The sequence below is a fragment of the Falco peregrinus genome, chromosome 6 (assembly GCF_023634155.1).
Source record: "Falco peregrinus isolate bFalPer1 chromosome 6, bFalPer1.pri, whole genome shotgun sequence".
NCBI classification, from domain to species: Eukaryota; Metazoa; Chordata; class Aves; order Falconiformes; family Falconidae; genus Falco; species Falco peregrinus.
In genome coordinates, this window is record NC_073726.1 from 35,093,770 (window position 1) to 35,120,486 (window position 26,717).

The 26,717-nt window shown below is 38.7% G+C and overlaps 1 protein-coding gene across 1 annotated transcript in view; it reads right to left on the reverse strand.

The window, feature by feature from the left end:
- Positions 1-26,717, reverse strand: part of TRHDE (thyrotropin releasing hormone degrading enzyme) — a 214,214-nt gene that overhangs the window by 31,682 nt on the left and 155,815 nt on the right. Inside the window, exons 10-13 of the mRNA XM_005242046.3 lie at positions 26,189-26,277; positions 17,180-17,313; positions 17,026-17,081; positions 861-1,008 (exon numbers count right to left, since the gene is read on the reverse strand). Coding sequence (XP_005242103.2) covers positions 861-1,008; positions 17,026-17,081; positions 17,180-17,313; positions 26,189-26,277 — 427 coding nt within the window. The remainder of the gene's footprint in view (positions 1-860; positions 1,009-17,025; positions 17,082-17,179; positions 17,314-26,188; positions 26,278-26,717) is intronic.

The following is a 26,717-nucleotide window of genomic DNA, read 5'->3' on the forward strand; positions in this document are numbered from 1 at the left end:
CTGTGGACACAGACACAAGCAAATATATGTCTGAGAAGAAAAAAAGCACCTTTATACTTTTCTGGCTGTAAAGAGTTCCTTCATTTGAAGGGTCTACAAAATTACAGTATATCGGCCATTTAAAATATGTAGAGTACATAAAATTTATAGCAAACAAAAACGCCCAAGAGTTCGTAATTGTCACTGGCTGCCCTCACATTCTGTGTACTTCATAAACCATGCTTCAGCGTAGCTATGATTTTTTTTTTTTTTTTTTTCAGGTAAAATGTTAAAATGTTTGTCATGTCTATCTTAATTATTTACTGCTAGCTGTTACTGCTGTCCCTTCGGACCCAATTATGAATGGGCTTTTGATTCAATGGCAATTTAATCCTTGTTAATTAAGGTAACTGCATTGAATTCACCATGACTTTTGGGTGAAATAATGACTAAAAATCTTTACTTCAGTTGTGTGCATCCTATTCAGTTGTGCCTGCACTTGGTGTCCTTGCTGAGCTTGGGCACCAACCTAAATATCACCATGGGGCTCCTCAAAAGAGGAAATCTGGAAATAGATTACTTTGGCTCCTTCAAGTGAAATACTTTATTTGCCATAATATTTAATAGGAGGGATAATTAGCTTTCCTTTTACTAATCATATATGCCTCAAACAACAGTTATCACTGTTCAAATGCAAATGAACCAAAGCTTGACAACTGCTATGATTAGGAAGAAAGCTCATAACCCTAGGTCATTTAAAGTATCTGACTGGGGAACAGTTCAACCCTTGGCAATGAAAGGAAGGAGAGTGAGAGAAAGAAAGAAAGGGAAAAAACGAAGCAGGCTGTGTGAAAAAAACAGAGGAAGATGGTATCTCTTACATTGAAGATGTTGTAGTTCTCTGTGCGGTCCAGCAATTTATCTAGAGGATAAAGAGCTCGGCTGGCAGCATGCCAAGGCAGAAAATCCTTCTCCTCTGAAAGGTATCTGATAATCTCCAAAGGAATATTCTGAGGCAAATAACCAGCTCTGTACAATAAAAGAAGTTAGTATTAAATTGGTTTTGCAGAAGATACATGACAAGGCAAAAATGACTTTTTTTTTCCAAACAAAACTAGAAGACCGAAAAACATGATAAACTCATCACACTATAATGACATAAAAGTGAACCTTATAAAAAATCAGCAACTCACAGTTTCTCCCGACATGTGCAAGCATACTTACTGGATGAAGGAAGGATGAACACACATGAAAGAAAACTAGACAAGCTATGCCTACTTTATATGGATTCCAGTGGCTATAAAAGACATGAACAATGAAGTAATTGACTTTAAGCAAAAAACAAAAGGAAGGTGTTGCTTTGCAAGATTGAAAGCTGTCTGCATGAAATCAACAACCCAAGGCATTTTGCTTCAGAGAACACTTCTACTGGCCATGGGCAACTGGAAAGAACTAGTGGTGAAGAAGCATCTTTAATTCCACAGTTATCCTCCCCACTCTTATTCCTCTCCCTTAGAGCTGCCTTGTCTTCTATCCACATTAAGCCACTTTGGAATGACTAATCCAGTGACATCACTTTGGTTAAGGATGTTCCAGCACTTTCCACATGAACTATGTTTTTTTCAGGTGTTTATAAATCAATCAGCTAGAACTTTGTCCCATTCTTTTTCCATCATAAAAGACCTCTTCCTGCAAGGGAAAAAGTGTGTGTGTGTTGGGGGGGGGGGGGGGGGGGGGAGCGCGGGGAGGGGCACAGTTCAGGAAAGCTTTTTAAATTAATAGCTTTACGGGTGCAATACAGACACAAGTATTTGAAAGCTGCTTTTTAAAACTGAGTACAGGAAACATCAAGCTTTAGGATTTGCTCTCATTTTCTTTTTCAGAACAGCATCTTTTCTTAACTATCCAGACTAGAGAAACAAAGTGTAACACTGTAGGCACAAACTTCCCAGAAACACACAGGTCTAGTCTTCTCTTGATGCATGTGTTTAAATCCCAGAGGAGGTCTCTACCTGCCTAGAACAGAGATAATGATTCTGTTTTCATTAAACACTTAAAGTTAGAGGATTCCACAAGCTTCAATTTAACATAGGCTACAGTATGATATATCTTCATAGACTAGTTTTTCTCCTTGTTGGTTGCAAATGTTCCCCTTAATTTCCATCACTGTCTGGGGAAGGGATACATGCATATAACAAACAAAGAAAATTACACAGATTATTATGGAAATGAACCAGTACGTATATGTTGATATAAATTTTTTTCTCAGTTGTAACAGCATATAAAAATACTTTGCTGAAATATTTGAAATAGATTGTTCTTTTTGGTATGATGCAAAACCATAGTTTCCTATCACATCCACACAAGCCATTGTTTTTCACACTCTCTACTGGAAGAGTTACACCCTGTTCCCTTTGTGTTCTCAAGAAAGGAGTTCATGTAACAGCTTTCAAAAGGATCTGTGCCACGTCCTTATGACAATACACTCTCCAGTCTGTCTGTCATCTTTGTCCACATTTTGTCAGCAAGATTCTGTTCTTAATTCCAGTTACAGCATATACTCGAGCAAGAAAACCAAGATCTCTTGGTGAGCTCACTGTGTCACTCAGGAACTGAGCAGATATGAAATGAGAATGGTGGAGCTCTTAGAGTGGGTGGCAGACAGAGTTCAACACATCTGAAGAGCAAGTTACTCCATTTTATAGGTCTTTCTTATTTCTGAAGCAGCAGAATATCATTAAGATGAGTTGTAGGTCTTAATACTTTGTAAAGATGTGCAACCATAATTAATGGAGCCAGAAGCAAGCTGGATTGACTGCAGTTAAAAATCTTTGAGATAATGTTAGCAAAGAGGTAAACTAGCTTGAAGTTGCACATATGTAATTAGTTCTTAATGGGATTTGTGATTATTGTTACTGATAACTTGATTGACATGAGAAAGTGTGGAGTAAGGAACAAGAGGATTAGCTCTAGGAAACATGCTGCTTCAGGAATAAACAGATGAATGTTTATTACAGCTGCACTAATGGACATTGAGGATCATGCTTCCGAAATTAAATCTCTGTATGCTAAGTGCAAAAGGGAAATCATCACTGCAAAATAAACAGATTATTTCTTTTTAAACTTAACTTCTCCATAAAGAAACATAATAAGTGAACTCAGAGAGATCTATCTCTTATTCCTATTCTCTCGGCCTTCCTATTAAGTTTCAAAATCATGTTTCTTAACTGATGGCAATCATCCTGTTCACATCATAAGCTTTTACTCTCATCATTCACTGCTTCTGACTTCTAAATTTATCAGCACATTCAATTCTGCCTGCCTCTCTCCTGTTTCCCACTTTTCCTATTGTTTCCCTGAGGGTATACTCCTCCTCACAAAACCAGATTGTGGCAGTCTGAGTTTTTCCTGTTTATTCCTGAACTTCCTTCTCTTTCTGGGTATGACCCTTGAAGAGCTTATCCACAGTATCATCAACAGAATCAGTCCCAAAAGCACGAACAGGGATGAGGGGAGGTCTTTGTGGATGACATTACTATATAAATGACAAAAAATTCATCATTTCAGATCATGATTTTGAGGGAAAGTGGTTTATGGCTGCTATGATCAATGTTAAACTCTGTCAGTACATGCTGGGCAGATGTGCTTCAAGTACACTGGCGAGGCTGGACCTCTGTGACAGACATATATACCTAAAATCCTCTTACAAGTGGCAGTTAAGATAGAGTACTTCCCTGGTGAAAACAGAAGTGCTTCAGGAACTTTGCCTTGGAAGGATGTTCTTTATATTCTACACTACTTTATTGTGAGGCCTAGAGAAAACCACGATAGCCCTGTTCTTTCCCCTCAGCCACTAAGCCGTGTTTATGAACCTCTTATTCAAAATACACTGCACTTCCAGACTATTTGCCATTAAATAGTTTCTGTCAAGAGGCAGTGATAAGTACATTCATTGTTTTATCTTTTTGTGTAAAATACATACACCATCAGGTGGCTGACAACTAATTGAAATCACTTGTGTCATTTATGCAGCAGGACAACAACCAAGATGAGGAAAGAAGGCAGAACACAGAATGAGTCTGTTCTGAGTATCTCTGTGAACTCTGGTGGAAAAACACAGACCCATAGAAATGTTAAACAGAAATGTTTAACAATTATCATTACAATAATAAGAAAAGTAATAGTAGCAACTTTCCCATCAAATGGAAAAATGTAAAATTTCCCTGTCATGTAATCTTCTTGAAATATTTACTCAAAGGCACTACAGAGTATAAGTACATAATCTACACATCCAGCTTGATTTATCACTCTCTTCCAACAATGCGACTTAGAAGGTCAGTGACAGAAATCCTTATTTTTCATGTGTCTTTTTAGCCATCGATCATACTGCTATCCTTAAAGTCCAGAAAAATTACTATCAGATATTGCCTGCCAAAGTCCAAATGCATGGGAGCCAGGGCTAAGAGATATGGTTATTTCCAGGTTAGCCATCTTGGAGGAAAATGGAAATATTTTGTGCCACTTGGGCAATACCTGATTATGGGTTATACTGAAACCAGGTAAAAAACACCAACACTGCAGAAATACTGCGATGTCCAATCTTATTCTGGTCTGAAACAGTCACATTGTTTCTCCAGGTATGTCTCCAGTAGCCACCCAAGAATCTTAACAAGCACCTATCTACAATCAATAAAAATTCTGCAGAGGAATCTGGGATAGTCTTGGCAAGTATCTTAACAGATAAAATAGTCAAATCAAACAGTGTTGATTCATAAACATTGGCTGGACGAATATCAATGTTCAGGTTAAGCACTTCTCAAGTGCAGGTTGAAAAGTTTATAAAACTTCACCTATAGCATCTAGAATGAAAAGGCTGGAAGCCACCTTAAGAACTCATCTACTCTCTCCCCTACCCAAAGCAGATTAATACCAATGCCATTCCTGACAGAACTTTGTCTAATTTTGTTTAATTAGGCCTCTAGTGATGGATAACCTAGGAGCACTAGAATTTCAGTGCTTCTCTTCTCAGAGGCATGATAATAAGAATATTATAACTCAGGTCTTTTGCAATGTAAATATTCACAGAAGGGTACCAACAGATCCATTTCATGTCCTAAAATGAACTGCTGTTTATTTAGCTTCAGTATAAACCACAAAAAGCAGGCATCCCTCTTTATTGTATTCTAGATTAGAGAGTTTTGATTGACATCACTGGTCACACGGATAGGAGCCCAGACTTAAAAAAGAGCCTCTACAAGCCATCTCTAAGCCAGCCTTCTCCATACTGAGTCATTAAAAAAACTATGACTACAAAAGCAAAATTTAACCTAAAAGATCACATTTGAGATGCTTTGTTGTTTTATCACTTTTTATATAGTTGTCCTTACTCATCCGTTTATCAGCATATCAATCATTCTGTAGCCACTGTTACACATGAGAACTCTAGCATGTGTTAGAAACACTGTACCACACGAGGTTTGTCCTATCATCCACATTTTTTATTTCACAACTGCCGGCTGAACCAAAGTGGAGAACGGGAGAACAGGAACACAGAGTAGCAAAGTGATCCCCTTTAGTTATCGGACAAATTACCACCAGACAAACGTTCTGGTCCAGCAGATTTTTCATGCTTAAAGAGGCTGCTGACAAACTGTGGTAAAAAGGTGATATCCCATTTTTATGACAAGGGCAAAGGTGGAAAATGACCTTTCAAAAGACAAATAGATATAGATATAGATATAAAGTGTCTTATGACATTATGTAATACCATAAGCACCAACCTTTAGCAAGGTACTATCCTTTTTACACTGAAGAAATTGCTAGGGTGGTCATTGCTACAAAGAAAAGAGGCAAAGAACAGAAAAAGAACATACTGAACATGGTAATGAAATATCCCTCACAGAGAATTCCCACTAAAAATCTCATAGCAATCAAAACAAATCTCTAAATTACATGAGGTTTTTTAATACGTCAGATGAAAGCAGGAAATCTAGATTATATTATGAAACATCAGTGTGTATTCAGCTGCATTCTGACCTTGATTTGTTCTTTACACTGAGCCGCTGAACTTATGGACAGATCCCAGCACATTCATTTTCCCCTTAGGGACAAAGTACCAAATGGTAGTGTAATTGCCAAGGGAAAATTATTACTGTGTTCTGAATTATTTCTATCATAAATCCAGCACCAGTCAAACAGACTCTGTCACAAAAACGACAGGGTTGCCATACACTGATGAGAGTCCCACATACAAGGGCACCATAAATCCCTTAGTCCCACCACTCAACAAAGTCATTATAAGTCATGTGTTTAAATCAAAATTAGAAAATCCAAGCTGGCAGCAAACTGGTCTTCATTGTTGAAACAATGGAAATGAGGTGATTTAGTTGCTGCTGGTTTAAAACTCACTCTGCATCATCTGTTTCCTATGAAATAAGTAAAACATAACTAGCTTTTTGTCTGGGTAGTTTTGAAGGAGGAAAACACAGCTCTTCAGAACATAGATGTGCAACTGATCAACTTCAGTTCTATTTCTATGCATGTGCAATATAAGAATAATTAGATTATACTCATTAACCCATAAAGGGACAGTTTAGGATTCTTATTCATTCTTTTACCTTTAAAGTCAAGTGTGTGGAATAGAATAATTCACAGAGAAACTTGGTTCCAATTTAAATGTATTTGGCTTTTTCTAACCCTATTCATTTATTCTGGACCGACTAAGGACTGGTGTCTCTACTGATGTATTCAGGATATTCTTTCCTACACTGCTTTAGGAGCAGTTCTTTGGCAGCTGAGTAAAAACAGGTATGTTGAACCCTGACAGGTAAAAAAGGCTTCAAGCAAGGTGACCCACGCAACAGGGAAACCAACTCTGTAGTCACAGATTTCACCTTCAACTCCTGCATGACTGGGAAGTCAAAGGTTAAAAACTTATGATGACTGCCATCCATGTTCAACAAGGGAAGCTGGAAATAGAATGTTTTCTCATAGAAAACTAACGGGCAACCTGTAAAAAAGGCCCTGTGATCTCCAGTATCAATGAATGATCTACCTCATCTTCCACTCCCAGGGCTGGGCTGCCTTAGGACCAGATAAAGACTCTGCTTTCCTAAGACATCCAAAGTGACTTAATGGAGGCATTATGATTTGTACCAGCTATGGACTTCCACGTAAATAGGACAGGAATGCACACCTACCCTTTGATAAATACAACAGCAACTTTTGGCTTACAAGCTCATTTTAAGTACTAAATTTAATCAGCATTCAACCTCTACAACATCAAAGGATTCAGTGAGTATGATGGTTTTAAGTGAAGCCTGATTATTATTGTTATGTTCTCTTACAAGCAAAATATTTGAGGACTCTTCAAGTGACATTCAACTCGACACAAGAGCATTTGAAGCATCCTACAAAGAATAGTTCAAATTCAATGTAATTATCAGAGTATCATATGGCTTAAGTTATCTTGCACAGTTTTTAGAGTTGCCACATAAGTAAAGGCTAATATTAATTTGTATTAATTACCTTTGTTTAAAACAGAAAAAAAAACCACCCACACTTAAAACCCCATTTGTAAAAATGCAACAAAAATGCCTTCAAATTGGAGTTCAGTATCTCTTCTTTCCTCTTCTTCCCCATATAAATATATATATATATATATAAAAACAAAGCAGTGCAAGATGAAAAGGAATAATCTCACTGCTGAAAATTAAGCAGTAAGTTAGGTATGTAATGTTTTTCATCATCATGAAACCTTGATTTTTGAGAAGTATGTAATTCACACACCTAAATTAACTAAAGAAATTTGAATGTATTTCAGGGGCTAACAGATGTCAGTTTCAGATGACTCAATTATTTAAAGTGTTACCTGTTTTCTTTCTTGATGATTTTGTTGGGAAGAGCAGAATGAAACAGCCTTTCTATTTCTTAAGTTCTCAATAGGCAATGTTATCTATGACAGCATGTTTGAGCAAATTCAAAATTCAGTTTGTTTATTATTATGCACAATACTTTTTCATATCTTTTTTCCTGTTATAATGTTTATAATTTGCATATCAGTCAGCCAAGTGAAATATGTGTTTAAAAGCTAGAAACTTCATATGGAAAGCACAGAAGCCTGATCTTGAAAATACATATATAATCTGAATTTTGTTTTCCAGAATATATACAGAATTGGATAGTGTTTCTACAAAAGCAATTCCCTATAAAGCTATTCATAGTAAAAGACTCTGAAATTCTCATAACCCCTCACCTATTCTCTTATCTCCATTCTATAGAGAGAAAACAGACACAGTTTAAGTGATTTTACCAAGATCACCCAGGAAGTCTATAGTAGAAACAGCATCCCAAGTTTCTCTAGTCCCCGTGCACTGTCTTAGTCATAGTATGGTCCTTCCTGTCATTTATTGCTTGATTTCTGGGTAGAGAAAGCCACATTTCTAACTAAATAGGAAGGAGCTGAGCTAAGACAACATTGATCCCCAAGACTTCTCTAAATTTTATCAAGCAAAGGGACTTTAGTGTACATGAAATGAAGACCAAAAGACTTGAAAGCATAATCTGCACTTTGAATTCAAAAGTTCACCCTGGCAGTGTGTTCTGCCAAGCGGACAGAGCATACACCAACAAAGACCAGAGCTCTAGACAACGATCCTGGCCAAGAGCAATTGGATGAGCCCAAAAAGCAGGATCGTGTCTGAGAAGCAATGGTGCAGTCAGGTCAAAACAGCAGGCAAAGCAGTCAGTAGCCTAAGGCAGCAGACTATTTTGTTTATGCTGATGAGGCATCGGCATTGTCTTTTCTAGCTAGAAAAGTTGTCTCTTGCCATTCATTCATATATTCTTTGTCAGTGTTGGAAAAGGATAGGTTGTTTAAAGCAGCACCTCCAGCCTCTCAGGGTGGCTCATTGCTGCTACCTTGGCCCAGGTAGCAGCAGGGTTTTTTGCTCTCCATACTAGCCCTGCCAGAACCTCAGAAAGAAAAGTAATGGGGTTCTGGGGTAAGGATAAGGAGGAAAAAAAGCTGCTTATTGTGTGAGGACAGGTAAGGGAGGTGGGGAGGAGGGCTGACCAGGCAGCTGTGGGAAAGAAAAAGCAGCCTGTAGGTGAGAGGAAAGCACAGGGAACAGGTGTATGCTAGGTAGGAAAGTATAGGGCCCCCACAGAATGGTGTAGGTGCTGAGTGAAGACTTCCCCGTGCCCCACCAACACACACATTCGTGAAGCCATAATTGCACCTCTCAGCCCCCTTTCCAATACTCAGTTGCTAAGTTGCTCAGCAAGGTCCACTCATGTCACTCTCCTCCTCTTGTTTAACCTCAATCTCCAAGTCAGGTGTTCTCTTGACATGTAATTCACACCTGGTTTAATTAATGTTCCCAAAAATAATTTCACAGACTGTTCCCCTGCCCTGTCACTAGACAGCAGTCCCTGGCACCTGAGCTGCAACATGGATACATCCATACCAAACGGACTTCAGAGACCAGTAACAGACCAAGACAACGGAGTGAAAAGACAATGGGCTAACAGCCATTATCTAAAAATAATTCTTTCACTCCCTTGAAACCAGAGTCATGTTTTCCTGTCAGTTTATTCTGGGTTCAGCTAAGAATAGAGTTAATGCAGTTTACAGGATTAAACAATTGCTGCTATAATAACTCAGAAGTACCAGAAATAATTGAAGCATAGGCAAATTTTGTGGGGATGTGGAATAACATCACCCACTTCTACAGGATAGATGTATACTAGACCAAGACCTACCCCCTGCACTAAACACTGCAGAGAACTCAGATCCACAGTGTCTTTTGTATGTGCTGAAGAGTATTCTCCAACTTCTTCCCCAGCTCTTGGCATGTTTTTCTATCATCCAGGCAGCACTGGCACTTCCCTGGAATGTACTGTACACCTTGCTTTACTGCTCTTATCTATGCAACAGGATCAGATGCACATATGATACTTACTGCAAAGGCAGAATTGACTTTAAGTGTGCTTAGTCTCCAGAATTGCTTTGATTCTTCTTGTACAAACATATGCAAATGTTAGCTTTAATGTGTAGCTCCATGTAAAGCAGATATCAAGGCTGTGATATGTCACAAAACATATGGACTGACATGCAGCATATGGAATGAATGATGGCTACCTTAAAACATTTGTAGCTTTCCATTTTTTCTAAAAAAGGCACAGCTGCTCTGGCCCATTCAGAGAGTAATTACGTCAAAGGAAATCCAACAAATTCTGTAGGAAGCCATATCTAAATCAATTGCTGGTGAACCATCATCAACATTTGCCTGACAGTGGAAGAGGGTTACTATAGCATCTGCTGAAATAATTTAGATGAGGCCTCATTTATTAAAATAGTAAACCTATATTACTATTAATCAAGTGTAATACAATCTATCGATCTCATACTCGCTCTCTTAGCTGGTAGTCAGAGGCAGTAACTAAGGGAGCTGCTTAACATACCTGTTTGCCTCTGTGTTGAACTATCAGCAAATGTGATCAGGAGTAATAATGAAGGCTGGAGTTAAATTCATTTAAATAGATGCTATATGACTGTTTATAAATACCCAAGCAAAACAAGGTCAACAACCCTGGATCTGGCTGCTGAAAATTTGAAACATTTTGAAGTACATTAATTGGGCTAAGATGAGAACTTCTACCTTTGTCACCTACTTATCATCCAGTCCCAGAATTTTAAAGGGTCCTCAAATGCCTTGACTTTCCCTGACATTACACTGAACAGGACTTTAAGTAACACAAACAAGTGTAACATGAAACCAATTAGCTCATATATATTGGAAGACTTCAAATGTTACAATAAATGAAACAATCTCTGGAGAAGGAAAAGAACAGTGATGATCAGTTGAACTCCACTGTTTAGTTTGTTATTGCTGTGGTTTAACCCCAGCCAGCAACTAAGCACCACGGAGCCACTCACTCGCTCCCTGCCATCCCGCAGCAGGATGGGGAGGAGAACTGAGGAAAAAAGTAAAACTGGTGGGTTGAGATAAGCACAATTTAATAATTAAAATAAAACATTATAATAGTATCAACAACAATGACAACTGTAATGAAAAGGAGGGAGGGAGAGAGAGTAATAAAACCCAAAGGAAAAAACAACAAGTGATTTACAACACAATTGCTCACCACGGGCCCCTGAGCAGTGATCGGCCCCTCCTAGCCACCCCCCACCCCCCCCACCCCCCCCACGAGCATGACGTTGTATGGTATGGAAAGTATAAACTAGAGGACTAGTTACAAGATAACTCTCAGTTTACAGAAATGTTCCAGGCCAGGTTGGATGGGGTTTTGAGCAACCTGGTCCAGCGGAAGGTGTCTGTCCCTGCCCATGGCAGGGGGGTTGGAACTAGATGATCTTTAAGGTCCCTTCCAACCCAAACCATTCTGTGATTCTGTGATTCTGGGAGGTGGTGTTGCTTCAGGTAGCTGAATGGATAATATGTTGTTGTCGGAGTCACAATACTTCACATCTAGGAATTAACTTAAGGAACAAGCAGAGGCTTGGCTTTGATTTGTTGGTGTGTGTGTTGTATGTGTATGTGTGTTGGGTTTTTTTTAATTTTTTAGAAAAAAAATAAAACAACGATATGATTTTCCAGGTTCCAAAGGCTATACTTTAACTTCAACGTTAACTGAGACTTACTTTTAAAATTAATTTCTCTGTTCAAGTTGGTGAGAAGGTGATCTAGAGTGAGCATTAGATTACTTCAGTATTTTACTTCTGGAACCAACCTTGGAGTCATAAGCACCTGCTGTTAAAGATAAATTTGTGTCAAGGGAGAGAATCTGGATTTATATGTTGAAAAGTAGCTTGGCACTGCCTTTTCCCTTACCCTCAGACTTTGGTTTCCTAGAGTCAGCAGAACTCACAGCTTAGAAAGAAGCAAGCCAAGAAGATGTGATTAACAGCAGGAAAACAACCTTCATAACATCATGTATCTGCACCAGGTTCCTGGCTGTGGCCTGGTGAATGGAATCCTGAGAGGTGAGAACTCTCATGAAGGTCATCTCCAGCAGGGAAGCCGCTTAGGTCACAGACAATTCTGAAAGAGTGTTTTTTTTGCAGCTGCTTGTTTCTGACACAGCTCCCTATATTTCTGAAGTCTACAGGGGCAGGCTTTTCTGGCCTAAAAAAAAAACCATCTGAAGAGAGTATAGCTCACTCTCCCCCTCATCTGTGAAGGGAAATGGACAGCACTCCAACATGGCCATCGGGGACTGGAGCAGAAGAACAATTATTTAACAACACTGCTTTATGTTTTCTCATTAATCCAGTTAAGAAAAAGCTTCCAATAAACATCAAAGAAATGCTGCTAAGAATATGCAAGAACTACTGCTAAGCTTTATCTTTGGCCTTTGCTAATGTGTAACCAGAGTGAAGTCTTGACATGCACTGGACTGTCCCCAGGCCTACGACCCGCCTGAAAAGGAAGTCAGGAAAATGCCCACAGAACGCCACCACTATCTCTTCAACCATGGAACAGAAGACAAGGTATTAATTGACAGCAAGACATATTGTCAGCATCAAAAAAGGTTTCCTGAGCAACTAGCACACAAACCAAGCACCTGCCGCCTTAATACGGCAAGCTGACGATGGTGCAGGCATGGTCAAAGGGTGATGAGAAACACATTAGGTTTCAAGAGACAAAACTGATGGATTCTTCCAGAACTGGAAAGAACAATAACTATTTTATATGACAGTAAAATAGGTATCCACAGTCACATGTGATCCAACACTGATTAACACTGAATACAAACCAGATCTATTTCTTTGACATAATATTGGATTAAGTCAACCGTTTAATGAGGGGAAGAGAATATAAAGATTTAGAGGCCAGCAAGGAAGAACTAGGGGTGCCACAATACTCCTGACATTAGGAGGGTAATTTATCTTATCCTATGTGGTTAAGTGGCTTTGACAGGTCAGGTGCACGTTTCTCTCCATTAACTGTCAGTCTACTGCAAGGTGACAAGCTCAGATTTACAAATCTACCTTTGGGATGCTTAAAGTGGGAGGCATCCCACCTCACATACTCACTAACTGACCCCTTATCCTAAGGAAAGAGAAAGGAGAAGCTGACAACATTACACTCTCAAGAAACAGGAGGATCTTTGTTATTTCCTGTAATACTACTTATTGGAGCTATCTGAACTGCCCTCTTCTCAGCTTAAGCTTAGGAGAGAACGCAGCTTTCACAATGAACACATCCCATTTACTATAATAAACATTTTCAAATTGTACTGAAATTCCACAGAAAACATACAAAACAAAAGATAAAGGATCTTCAAGAAGAAGGGAAGATATAGCACCAAGGTGCTGTTCTTGCTCAAGAATTTGGGGCATGTATTTTCATAAGCTACGTTACTTCCAAGGCTATAGTTCCCCAGATCCTCAGGGTGTGTGCAGTACTACAGCTGAGAAAAGAATTACACCTAAAAATCTGAAAAACAAACAAGCTTGCAAGACTCAAACACAGTGAGCAAGCTCCAGCTTTCTTTATTGTTGTTATTCAGTAAAACTCTGCTTGATTAATTTTATGGAACCAAAAAAACACCACGAAGGAAGAAGAAGGAATGTATTTCCATACAAAATGGGCAAAACCTTATGAAATTAAAGTTATAAAGCTTAAAATACTCCTTGAAGCTATCAATTCGTTTATGTTATTTATTTTTGTGAAGTCATTATGCTGGACACTAAAAGGCTAATAAACATTCTGGAGGAATGAAATCAAACACACTTTTTTTTTTCTTTTTTTTTTTTCTTTTTTTTTTCTTTTTTAAAAAAGTGGTGCTCCAAAATATATGAGCAATTTTTTTCATCTTTCTCCAGAGTTAAATATTATTAGATTTCACTGAAGGTAAGACCTGTACTTGTTCCACAAACAAAATCAGTTAGCAGTAAAACTACACAGAAATATCATGTTAGGACACACCATATTAGGACAGTGGAAAGACTGAGTCAAACCTTTCTGGTGGGGACTGCACATTATATCTGTATCAAGTTCAACAACACACTAGGGAGTATTTCAGAAGTTTCTAAGAAGGACAGGGTATTTTGAAGAAACAGTCTCTTAAGTACATTAAAAAGAACTATTCATGTTAGAAATTCTTTTAGAAAGGACCAGCACGAATTTAAGAAATTATGTTTTCATTTTTGTATTATTTTATCACTGAAAATAACAGCTAGGGATTAAAACCAAAGTATGTATTCCACAGTACTCTCTCTGAAAATGTGTATCTTTATAGTTGTAGACAAGGAGATAACACGAGTGCAGCTAGGGACCACATCTTAGGACTAAATTACCCTTAAAACCAGCCAGTCTTCTCCGAAGCCAAGTCTAAACTACCAATTACTACCTCTATGCCTGGTCAACAAGGCTACTCACCTCTTCTCATGTCACAGTCAGAGACAATCGTATGCATTTAATCTCCCCATCACGTAACATTATACGGGCAGGGAGAAACACATGCTGTGTTTAGATAAGCTGCTTTTAGGCCGATGGTGGCCTTCTGAACACTGACTTTTTGAGGAAACCGAAAGGGTCTGTGTGATTTTGGCAGCCCTTGAAGCTTGTTTTAGGAACACCGCTGTGTCACGTGGGAGCACCCAACACAGCAGAGGCAGCCGTGCCACACTACCGTGTTGGCATGTGATTCCCCGTTGCCTGTCCCACCAAGAGCTTCTCCATCTGCTTTCATAATAGCAGAAGTTCGGGCACTCTGCCATCAAGGCCTGCCCCCAACACACTCCTCTTCTAACAGTCTCTTGATGACTTTCTAGTCCTACTTGTGATAAGGGAACAGAGCAAGTATTAGGCCCATTCCTCATCTTTCTTTGTCTGGGAGTGGGGAAATGAAACAAAAAATACCAATATCTTCATAAAAAGGTACCAAATAGTCAGCTAGCTAATTAAACTTACTTCAGCATCACTATAATGGTCTGGGTTTTTTTAACAGGAAAGATAATAGATGAATAAACTAAAAAAAGTATACCCTACATGGCACATTTAGTCAAGTCCACATATCTTACTGTTACTCTTGAAATACGGAACATAAATCTACTGTTGTAAATATACAGATCTTTCCTCCACCCAGATTGGCTTGTAAGGCATTTACTCAAGGTGACACTACTGATAGGAGTCTGTGCAGAGATTTTAAAGAAACAGGAATCTAGCTATGTATCCCTGTTGGAAGAATATTTCCTCATAAGTAATATCTATGCATGCACATGTGTATACACTGCCAATATTTAGCTCAACTACTTTTTTCCATGGTGCATGAGTAGCAAATGCAGCAGCAGTCTGCTGCAGCTCATTGTTATCAAAAGAAAGTCAAGTTTTGACAATGTGAAATCTTGTGAAAGATTTCACAGCTCTTTGGTGTAGTTACCTCTGGAAAAGCAGCAGGATCCAGTATCACCATAAAACTGCTTTGGAAAGCAAGTGGGGAATGCATTACTCATCTAATCTGTGGGTGGATTTTAGATACACAAAACTTGGCCAGACAGTGTAGGATGGGCTTGCCTTTATGCTTCATGAACAAGACATCCTAGAAGACTGGCTTGGTACTGACTCAGAAGAAAAACACTCACCTACAAGTACAGGTTTAAGAAACAGCTTTTTTTGGTGTCTGGCTTTTCAGGGAAGTCTAGCCACTTCTGACTGTGTTCAGTGCATGGGAAAAGAAGAAAGCACCATACTGACTCTGTCTGACTGCACACTGCTTTTCTGAGGTGCCAAAACCAAATAAAATCAGAACAGACTCTTACATCACTGAATATTTAGTGTTCTTCTAACTGTCTAGATACTTCAGAATATTCTGCAATATTCTACTAGTCTGAGAGTACACAAATCACAGTCCTTCACTGTTGCCAATGGGAAGATGCTATGGGGCAAGAATGAAGGGCAGTGCAAAAAGCAAATGGATCCTCCATCTCTCCCCATGATGTCTCTCCCTACTATGTCTCTGGACTGTTAAGTAAAGGCCATATATTCAGTCTAGCACTGGCAGCAGGAACAGCGTGGTAGGGCACACAACTGTGTTTTACTGCAGCGATGCTGGAACATCACTGAGTGATAATTTCTGTGTGACACTATGCTTGAATCTCAAAGATCTCCGGTGACCGTTTGTAGTGAAATGTACCTCAGTACTGCCAATTCTTGCAAGCCCCTGCTCAAATATGGCTATAAATACACCAGCAAACAGGAAAGCCAGTAGTATCAGGAATTCTTTTCACACTGCCTTTGACATCACAGTGTTTTATCGAGGCAGTGTTCCCAGGTACCTCAAGAATCAAAAGTTTGAAATGTTCCACTACTTTCCTCTCATTTTACACTTTCATTATCAACATGTTAGATGTCCTGTTTTCAAAATGGGTACAATTCCATCGCCTCAGTTCATAAAGAAGGCGTTACCTAACCAGCACTGTATGTGTTAATTCTCTCTCTAATCATAATAAAACACAAAATGTTGCATAAATTCCAGAAATGCTTAATGGAACTCTGATTTTTCATTCTGCATGAAAAGCATCACACAGAAAAAGAGTCTGTTCTAGCAGATTACAAGGAAAGAAAGATATTGGAGAAATGATATAAAAGTACAAGTCAGGGCAAAAAAAAATTACTGAAGCTTGAAGATGCCTTGCATCACAAATTAAATACAGAATAAGGGTCAGTTATAAAAAAAGAGAGGTAAGGCATTAGGGAGAAACAGAAGAAAAAACCCTCATTCATTAGAGAAAGAGGAAAGAGATTATTTATCTCCGAAGTGTTAAATTGAACTTGCTGCAAAATTGATCAGACCTTTCCAGACTCGGAAATACCCTACGGCAATTATTGATCAAGAGTAGTGAATGGGCTACAGACCATGTTTATGTGCCATACAAAAAAAAATAAAAGGGAGCGGAAAAGAACCAAAGCGTGTTTAAAATATATCTAAGTTGAAACACACTCAACTGCTGAGTTAATGACTGCATGACTTATTGCAGCAATGTGTATGAGGATAGATTATTTTCAGGAAACATACCTGGCTAGATTGAATGCATCATCGATCAAGCCTGCTCGATTACTGACAGAGATAACCTGTGAGGGCCAAGTACAAAAATTGAATCATTTAGAGTGATGAAACTGTGAAGGTTCACCTACCAAAGCAGATTTTAGGGATGAGAAGATGAGCTTACCTCATGGTTCCTTGTTAGCTGATTAATGAGCAGCCTCCAATTCCTAATATCATAATTAACTCTGAAGTAGCCAGTCTGGTTGATGTTCCCCAGCAACCAATTTGCCTCTTCCAAAGCAGGAATTCTGTGGTGTTCTGGAAACAAAGAACAAGATGGGAAGGGGACTTGGTTTTACATTTAAAAATTCTGAAGGTGTATCTGTTAAATTCACTCCTTATTTAAATATCCATGAAAGCAGTAAAATTAATTTAAAAACTAACAAAATAATTATGAATGATTAATAATTTCCTTTATCTGTTCTATGCAGAGAGACAGCAGCTGACATTCCTATGGGGACCTTTTACCCACACAGAATCCAAGGGTGTTTTTTTCCTGGCAAATAGTATTTATATGAGAGCTGCCTATTTTAAGTCTGGTACCCTGATGCTGGCTATGCTAAAATAGCTTTCTACAACTGTAACTCAATTAATTCAATGGATGCGCTATAGGAAGAAGACTAAGTCTGTGATTAAAACAAAAAAAATCTTAAGCTTTGCTGCATGTAGTCAATGTAGCTTTTATATTTGATTTTAAATTAAAGTATTTCCAAGTGTAGAGCTTCCAGCTGCTAACCACTGAGAAGCTCCCCTTTAGAGCTATACCAATTAACCTTCTATCAACTAACCTGTTCTTCCTCTTTTCCCTCTTTTTAAGTAATCAGTTCAGGGCTAAAAGTCTAAATTTAGTCCAGTATTTGTACAGTCAGGCAGTCCACAACTATTTGCAGGATTAGAGATTTCAACAACAAAAAAGCCCTGAACTCACATTGCACACTTCTTTCACTACAGAAATAATCATCATGGAATGAAGCCTCAGGTTTCTATGTCTCTTGAAGAAGCCTTCAATCTATAAACTATTCCAACAAAACTGATCATGAAACAGAACGCTAGAAATTCAATGCTTTTTTCTACTATAATAAAATTAGTTTGTACACTGTTGACAAAAGGAACGATCTTCTTATGCATTTTTAAAATAAAAAAGAAATACATAAAATTTGTTTTAAACATAATTCCATCAGGGAATTGTTTGGTGTGCTTGAATTCCCTGAAAGTAACAAATAGGAAAAAACCTTAACAATATGGCCTTAACAATTCACACGTACTATCTAGTACCTAGACTTCTTCAAAAAATCGATTTGTTTCAGCCTTTCCTATAAAAAAAGTGATTTCTGAGGAAATAATAGATGACTATGACTACAAATAAAAGTTATGCTTCTGCCTGGACTAAATATCTCTAGCAAACACACAATTAACTATCATTTTAAGGTGCAAAAAATACAAAGAACAGCAAGACCCCAATCCTAAAACCACCTAATTATATGTTTAACTTTAAACTCATGGAGTCGAATTATGCACGCAAATTTAGATAAAAAGCTGCAGGATTAAAAAAGGAAGTCCTCTTCTTACCTAGGTAGTTCTGACATCATTAAAATCTCTTAAAAATATGCTTCTTAGAAATATTAAGCCCAGAATAACTCAGTTATTGCTATTCAATTCAACTGTTACTGCTCTTTTAGGGTTTGTCTGACTCACACCAGTTCAATTTAATTATTTTATATAAACAAATGAGAAAAAAAATACAGATCCCTGGTTTTAGTTAAAATATTGATTACATCCATTTAGTTATCTGTGATAAAGAGCCAAGCAGGCACATTCTTTAGGAGCCAATATATCCTGCAGAAATGGGACTGAATGAGAAAACAAGAATTAAATGCTAGAACTCTGAGGGCTTTCTAGGCATTCCTACTGTCAAAACATCTAAGCTGCTTTTGCCACGCAATCTGATTTGGAGCAAGATTTAACACCGGGTGTCCTTCCTTCCACAAGGGTCTGTAAAACACTGGACTATACAGTTCAGTCCTAAGCAAACTCTCTTAAGGCTGCTATAGTGAAGTTGCTCTTCTGTTTAAATCTTTTCTTCACTGAACCTGAAGTTAGAATCACCCAGTTGCTCCAGCCTACTTAGGGAAGACTTGAATCCTGGTTCCTGTGTAAATCACTGAATCTTCTATAAAGACAAGTATTACTGTAGTAATACTTTAAAAGATCATTAACAATTTACAGCATAGTGATAAAGGCACCTTCTTAGAACAGGTTTGGATCTGCTGTAAAACAGGGAGAGAAGGAATTTGAATCTGGATCTACCCCGTTCTATTTAGTTTGCCCAGTTCAATGCTGTGGATACAGTCTATCAGCGCCTAAACCTCAGCTATGTTCCTTATGAAGCTAGTGAGCTTCTGAAGAGTAATAGCAAAAATACCCAATTCTGTATCTAGGAGAGACTGTTGAGGGAAACAATGACTTTTAGAGTTTCTCTGGGTCTTCAGAGGCATATTGCCGTGTGGGGTCAGGAGCACGCTGTTCACACCGGGCAGAAAACCCTACCACCTTGATGTAGTAGTTTTCTGCTCATGTTTTCCTGTTGCAAACTATTAAATGCCACCATCCCTGGCACCATCTACTTCTAACTGGTTAATGCCTACACCTCAGATACCTAAAAGCATACCAAATGGGCTATAAGCACAAATTAATCAATATCTGGGTAAATAAATATATTCAATGGAAATTTTCAAAATCAGATGCAATAAAAAAACCTACAGATGTTTTTTCTTGTCTGAGCATTTTTATTAAATTTTGATCTCCAAAGTCAGGAAAATAGTTATGCTTTAATAGAGTACTGAATGATAGTTGCCAGTCAAATGCAACAAGGTCAAAATAACCTATTTCACAACTAACACCTCCAACACATATTGCTTTAATGGAGAACAGTAACTTTTCAAAGCTCCGTGGCATTATTGCTGTCTTGGTCCATTTAAATCCAACCATAACCTCTCATCATTATTTTTCAGTAAGACCACTCATGTGTTGACCTCCTGAAATACAAGACAGGAATCTTTCATGCCTTTCCAGCTCATACAAGGAGGTGGTTATTTTAAGGGACTGCCTGATGCATGCGCTTCACATAGTTCTATGTAATTTAGTGGAGTTTGGTGTTTGAGTCTATCGATTCTCATGCCTCCTTATAATTTTTTTTCTTTTGATGATTACAGCACCGATAATTTCTATACACCTGGGTAACTTCTCCACTTACCACAAAGACATGTATTAGTTTCCCATTAAAAGTGTTATAGTTAGGGAAAACATAGTCTTTCAGTGTTAAACCCTATATTAAACCATTCATGACTTTCTAAACCACAATAAAGATTTCATTTGGGAAGAAATCTATCTCTGGTGGGTTTAGTTCACCTCTTAAAATTCAATCTAAAATATATATACAGTTGTATTTGAGATTAAAGGGAACTTTTTTTAATCTTCTTCTATCAGAAAGTGTTTCTCCATGGTCATGTTTTGCCTGGATGCCTCAGGAAATAACACTGCTTTGAAACTCACAGTTCTGCCACATAGATATAGGAGACATTTAGGAGGAAATAGTTAAATTTTATGGCATTTGTTTTGAAGTAAGAAAAACAGTTAGGGTCTGATTCTCATTTTGTCTGCTCTGAAAGTGTGAGACACTCCTCCAGCTGGTGCTAACTGCACGTGGTTTGAAGCTCTGAGCTCTCCCAGCTCTGGAGCAACTTCAGCTCCATCAAAACCAGCAGGAATGATGGAAGCCTGCTCTTCCACATGGCAACATGAGTGCCTTGTGAAGCAGCTCTGGGCAAAGGGCACCCCTCTGCAAGACACTACTCCAATGCGACAAGAGTGTGGGCTAAACACATTTCTACCACTGTTTCAAGTGTTCGGACTCACAGTTGGTATTTTAACTTTTCATTTTATACAACCCCTAGCGTACTAGGAAATTGGTTTATGCTGGTAGGATCCCTACTGGGAGAACTGACTCCATTTTCCTACAAAAATAACTGCACAAGGGTAGCACAATTTCATGCCAACAACAGCAAGTGAAATTTTTCTGATGAAAATATTCCACGAGGAATTTCATCACAATATTTTGTGAAAATATACTGGCTTCCACTAAATTCTGCAAATCTTTTTGCAAGAAATTTTCATACAGGGAGAAGGCAAACCAGAAGGAAAAGTTCTTTCCATCTCACTTGCCATGATGCCATAGTTCCATGTTGAAAAAAACCCCCAAGTTTTGGTATAATAAATAACACAACAAATGGAGCACACATCAGTAAATATGATCATGTTCTGGCTCACATACTCTTTCCTCAGACTACTCTTCCATCCATTAACATTCCTGTATGATGGAACTGCTAATGTCTGAAGTGGTACACAATGTAAGCAGCAGTCTTCTGACAGGATCTTTGCTCAGCTGTTGGGATAAGGGGAGTGATTCCGTATCACTGTTAAAACCATGCCAGGATTGCAGGTCATATATTCCTGGTCCTTACTATGGCTGGTGAAAGTTGTAAAGCTGGACCTGCATATTTATTTTACTTCACAGTGTTTCCCTTCCTCCTGCTTTTGAAAGACAAAAGAGCAGAGTCTGGAATCAACACAGGTCAAGTTCAACAGCTGAGTCTCAGAAAGGAAAAAAAAAGGGTATTTTCCTAATGCTGCACTAATGCTTCATTCCCCAGTAGGCAGCCAGCAAACCTCAGCTCAGAAGCAGCTGTCTTCTACAAGACACTTAATGGAGGAGAATCAGACTGTCAGGGGGCTTATTATCTAGTAGGAGGTGGCATAATGTAGTAAGTTGGGACTTGCTGTTTGGAAGGCAATTGCCCTGTTAAACTCTCCTTCCCCCATCTCATAGCAACCCTCTGGAGATACTAAGAAGAGTCTGAATGACAGTCACTTTACCAGAGGCAGAGATATCCATGAGAGGAGTATTTCCCTGGGACTTAACAAATCAGCCAAGTTACAGGAGGTGCGGACAGAAAGGGCAGGGAGGCAGACTGTAAAGCTGCGTCCATCACTTCAGCAGCACTTGCTGAGTCACGTGGAGATGTTTCCTACCTGGAGCCTAAGCACCAGAAAAATCATGCCCAGGGAATGGCAGGTATGCCTTTATCCAAAGCCTTGCTCATCTGTTTGAAACGGATGCTAGCTAAACCTGAGGTTTGAGGTTAAGGTCACTTCTCCCAGATCCACAGGACAGGTGACCCTGTGCTTCCACACTTAGTATGCCTTCGGCAGCAATCGCCAACACCTTCCCGCCAGCACCACTAAGCAGTGATTTTGTGGGGATGGGCTGAATTCAAAGCTGGTCCTTGACTTGCTACCCACTACCGATTTTGGGCTGATCCCAAAACAGTGTGGACATAATGTTCAGCAATCATAAAAGAGGTAACTTATATAGGAGAAACAGAAACAAGCTCCGGATCTACGACAGAGCAGAAGTTTCTAACACCAGTGATTTCCACAGTGCCAGTGAAATATATCATTCAGCAGACCTGCAAGACTGTAGCCCAAAGAGCATTGCAGCCAGCTTAGCGTGATGTCTCTGACCTCAGCATGGCTAGGAAGGCTAATCATGAGATGTCTCCTTTGTGACTAATTTAGTTTTCAGAGGTCTAATAGCTGTCACTGGCCTGAAGCAGAACAGCCTCATCCGTGGTTATGGGGAGCGAAGAGGGAAAAAGCTGGTGGTGACGTATCTGTGTAGCACTCTGAAAGCAAAAGAGACAGCTCCGTTTCACATGCCCAGACAAACTGAGCCAGTAAAAAGGTCATCTGATGGCTGGTATGTGAACTGATGAGTAGAAAAATGGTTACATAAATGCTGTGGTTCACTGAGTAAGGAGAAGAGAGACTGGCAGAAGCACTTGCAAAATGAGAACCTTCCAAAACTATGACTACATACTGTCCACAAACGTGTGACAAGCTACACTAAATATGAAACATCTTGGAGATTATGCACTTTGTCAGACATGTTGCCAAGACCTAGCACCGTCCTCTCTACAGGATTTGTTGCAAAGGACAATGGATTACATCTCAAAAAGACACTGCATAGTTGTAATTTCCAGTGTGTCCCTTCATCTTGGTGTGGTGAAAAGTGGACAGAATGAGCTCTGTTGACAGCAGCTGGGATGACCTGCATTATCTGAACTAACCCTGCTCAGCATATTGAACAACCAGTGATCTTGTGATGGTTTAACAGATCTGCATGCCTCACCATCTCTATTATGTAACCAGACATGGCCAGGGTGAGTAGACAGCAGCAACCCAAGCATCCTACATTCAGTGACTTTCACAAGACTGGACAGCAGCCTCTTATCCCTTGCTCATAAAAATGTCAATTGGCATCCTACAAGATCTTGATGAGATGATGGACATGGTAGCAAAGAGGATACAAAAATCAGTAATCCTTTCTCTTGCCCTTTTGGATATTCATGAAGGAAGAGACTCTTCCATCAGTAAATAATTATCCCTGGTGAACCCTAGTGCAAGGCAGGGGGTGTACTCCCCTGGGAAACTACCACAATAAAGGAATATTTATTGATGTCAATATATGTAACTACTTGAAAACTGCTGTGGTTTCATTTCTTTCAGGTAACACAAAGACAAGGTTAATTTTATTGAAAAAAATAAGTGATATGCCAAGATATCATAATGGTAGTCATTAACTTGGACCCTCTTCATTACTGGCAGCTGAAATGAAGTATGTGGCCAGTATTACTTGACAGACAACAGACAGATGTTCATCATCTCCTATCCACTCTTCAGGTTACACTGGAAGCTTCTTTAGCACAGCAGTTTAGTCAACAAGAAGGAAGCACCTGCTCCTTCCTAAAGAGGGCATGGAAATCATCCTCATGATCAGGATTTCCTCCAAACTTGAGTATCTACATTCAATTACAATCTCTTGAAGAACAATGTGACCCTCTCAATATTCCAAATATCCTCTGGAGTAGTTTGTTTCACCTCCAGCTTGCAGAGTTGTTCCTAGACTACTTGCTGGGACAACACTGAAACTGTGTCCTCTGTACAACAGAAAGTCTTCAGGATTCTTCCTATCCACAACAATCATGCCACATCCCCATGAAACAAACATACCAGCTGCAGAAAATCTCCAGAAGTATCACAAAATCATCTATAGCAGCCCCAATACATAACAGCACATACAATGAATCATACATTCAGTACATCCAGGGATGTTCTTACTAACTTTTTTTACATTGAGGAGTTCTTCAGCTGAGCTAGACAACAATACGTAGAAGCAAGAGGACTTCTTTGCTGTAGTCATAAGTTTACAGTCTCATTTTCAGTGAGGCACAGCAAGTGAGTGAGTGAGAAAGTAATGGGGAAGGACAAGGATAATGACAATAGATCACAGTGGCATTGATTCGCTACATAGAAAACTGATGACTCCGAAAGGTTCCTCTTTAATTTCTATATAGCAGCCACCCCAAAATCATTGCTCACACCGGCCATCATTAATTTGTTGATTTCTTGAAGGCATTCCGATAGGAGCAGTAGATCTTAAAAGAGTGGGTAGAGGTTTTATAGACTTGTTCCTCCACAGCACTCTGCAAGTAAAAGGCAATGAAGAAGCAACTGTGCAGATAATAGTAATATACTGAACTTTCAAGGCAGGAGTGAAGGGAAGGAGGCATGCATGTACAACCTAATGAGATGAGATGAGATGAGAAGAGATGAGATGAGATGAGATGATCAACTCTCTCTGAAGGCAGTGGGAATCTTTCTATTAACTTCAATGAGAGTTCAATCAAGCCCTAAAGGACAAAAGTAGAGCAGGTCATTAAGGCAGACTGTGAAAGTGCAAACAGGTTTTGAAGTATTTTGGAGGTGTTAATATTAAAAAGTATGGCCAATATGATATATTTCTGTAAAGTGAGGCAGCATCTGTATGCCCTGACTAGAGTATGTTTCCTGGGTATAAAAAGTGCCCTGGTCCTGGCACATTTCTGGATGATTATGTCATGGGGACAGCATCAAACATATTACGTTCTGACAGGCTGCAAACAATCTGGGAAAAGAAACGCAGACTTTATACCACTAGAAGGTTGGGATACTCAGATTTCCACTGATCGTGCACCATTCATTTTTAGTCCTGCTGGCTGCTAAGCTCAAAGTTACTATTATCTTTCAGTGACTTATAAAAGGGAAAAAAAGCAAAAAACACAGGCTCACGCAGGTCTGACTCTTTCCTCCCTCCAATTAAATTTCTGTCAGAGGGAGGTCCCTATACCCTTCTAATTTTACAAGGAGTCAGTTCTCCCTCTACAGCCCATGTGTCAAAGGGATGTTTGGATCCTTCTTTCCCCTTCTATATAATCACTCCACTCAATCTCCATATTTCTTCCCTCACTCTCTTCAATTCCAGTCCAAAACTGTCGCATGAACTGCTAAGGAAATAGACAAATATTTCATTAAATTTCTACCGTGGAATTCTTGTTCTAGATGATAAAAAACCACTGGTGTCTAGCCCTAGCTGTCCTCAGGACAATAGCTATTACGATCATGTAGGAACAGAGGAGGAAGAAAATAAGAGTATACAGAAAAATGCACTTTTGAGGCCCAGCATCTAGTTATCTAATAGAGAGAAGAAATACTTTGATAGATCAATAAGGAGACTTTTTAATGACAGTAAACATTTCTTAGCCCTGGTTCAGACTACGGATCAGAGTTCAAAATGCTAGAATTCTAAATACTTTGCATTTACTAAGTAATACTTATCAGATGTTTTGCTGTAAAGATATTACATTTAACTTTCACCAATCAATAAAGTGAATAGCATTCATCAATTATTTGATATGTGTTGCTAAATATAAAACACATAGCACTTAGGTACACGTTCTATGTAAAAGCTTTTCATTATACTGTCTAATTTCTGCGATTATTATAGATCTTGCTTGTTGCTCATCCTTAACTCCTCCTCCCTCCCTTCCCAACTCTCCTTCTTTTGTAATTCATTTCAAGTAGCTAAAACTGTGTACAGAGTAACTAAACAATTATCTAGGATCAATTCCAAAGAAACAGTTGAGGAAAACACAAGTATGCTTTATGAGATTCCACTGGGAGGAAAGTTTATTTTTACCTGATTTGTTAGACACCCATATAATTGCCTCTGATGAGATGTGGCTCGTATTTCCTACTGCAATTGTTAATGGAATCTGCCACAAGTAGCTGCAAGACAAAGGAGGGGGAATCTAAGAACAAAAATACTGAACTGATTCTTCTCACAGCAATCAGGGATCATGTCAAAGAAATCAAAACACAATTTCAGCAGCAGTGTAAAGATGTGGATTCTAACAAGTTACCTTGATTTTGAAATGCATTTGCTATTAGCAATAAAACAATGAAAAAGTCATTCATCTTAAAAAAAATCCTAAATTATATTTTACATTTTTCACACACTATCATCACATGAGGGCTTTTTGCAAAGCTTTCCTAATTTAGCAAAACGATTCACAAAAGAGGAAATAATGATTTCCCACAGAAAGAAAAATACTTTTTTACATTTACTTAGAAAAAGAGAACGTTCAGGTAAAACATGCTTTGATTTATAGGAATCCAAAGTTTAAAAATAACATACTCTTCTAGCAACTCCTCAAAAAGCTATGATG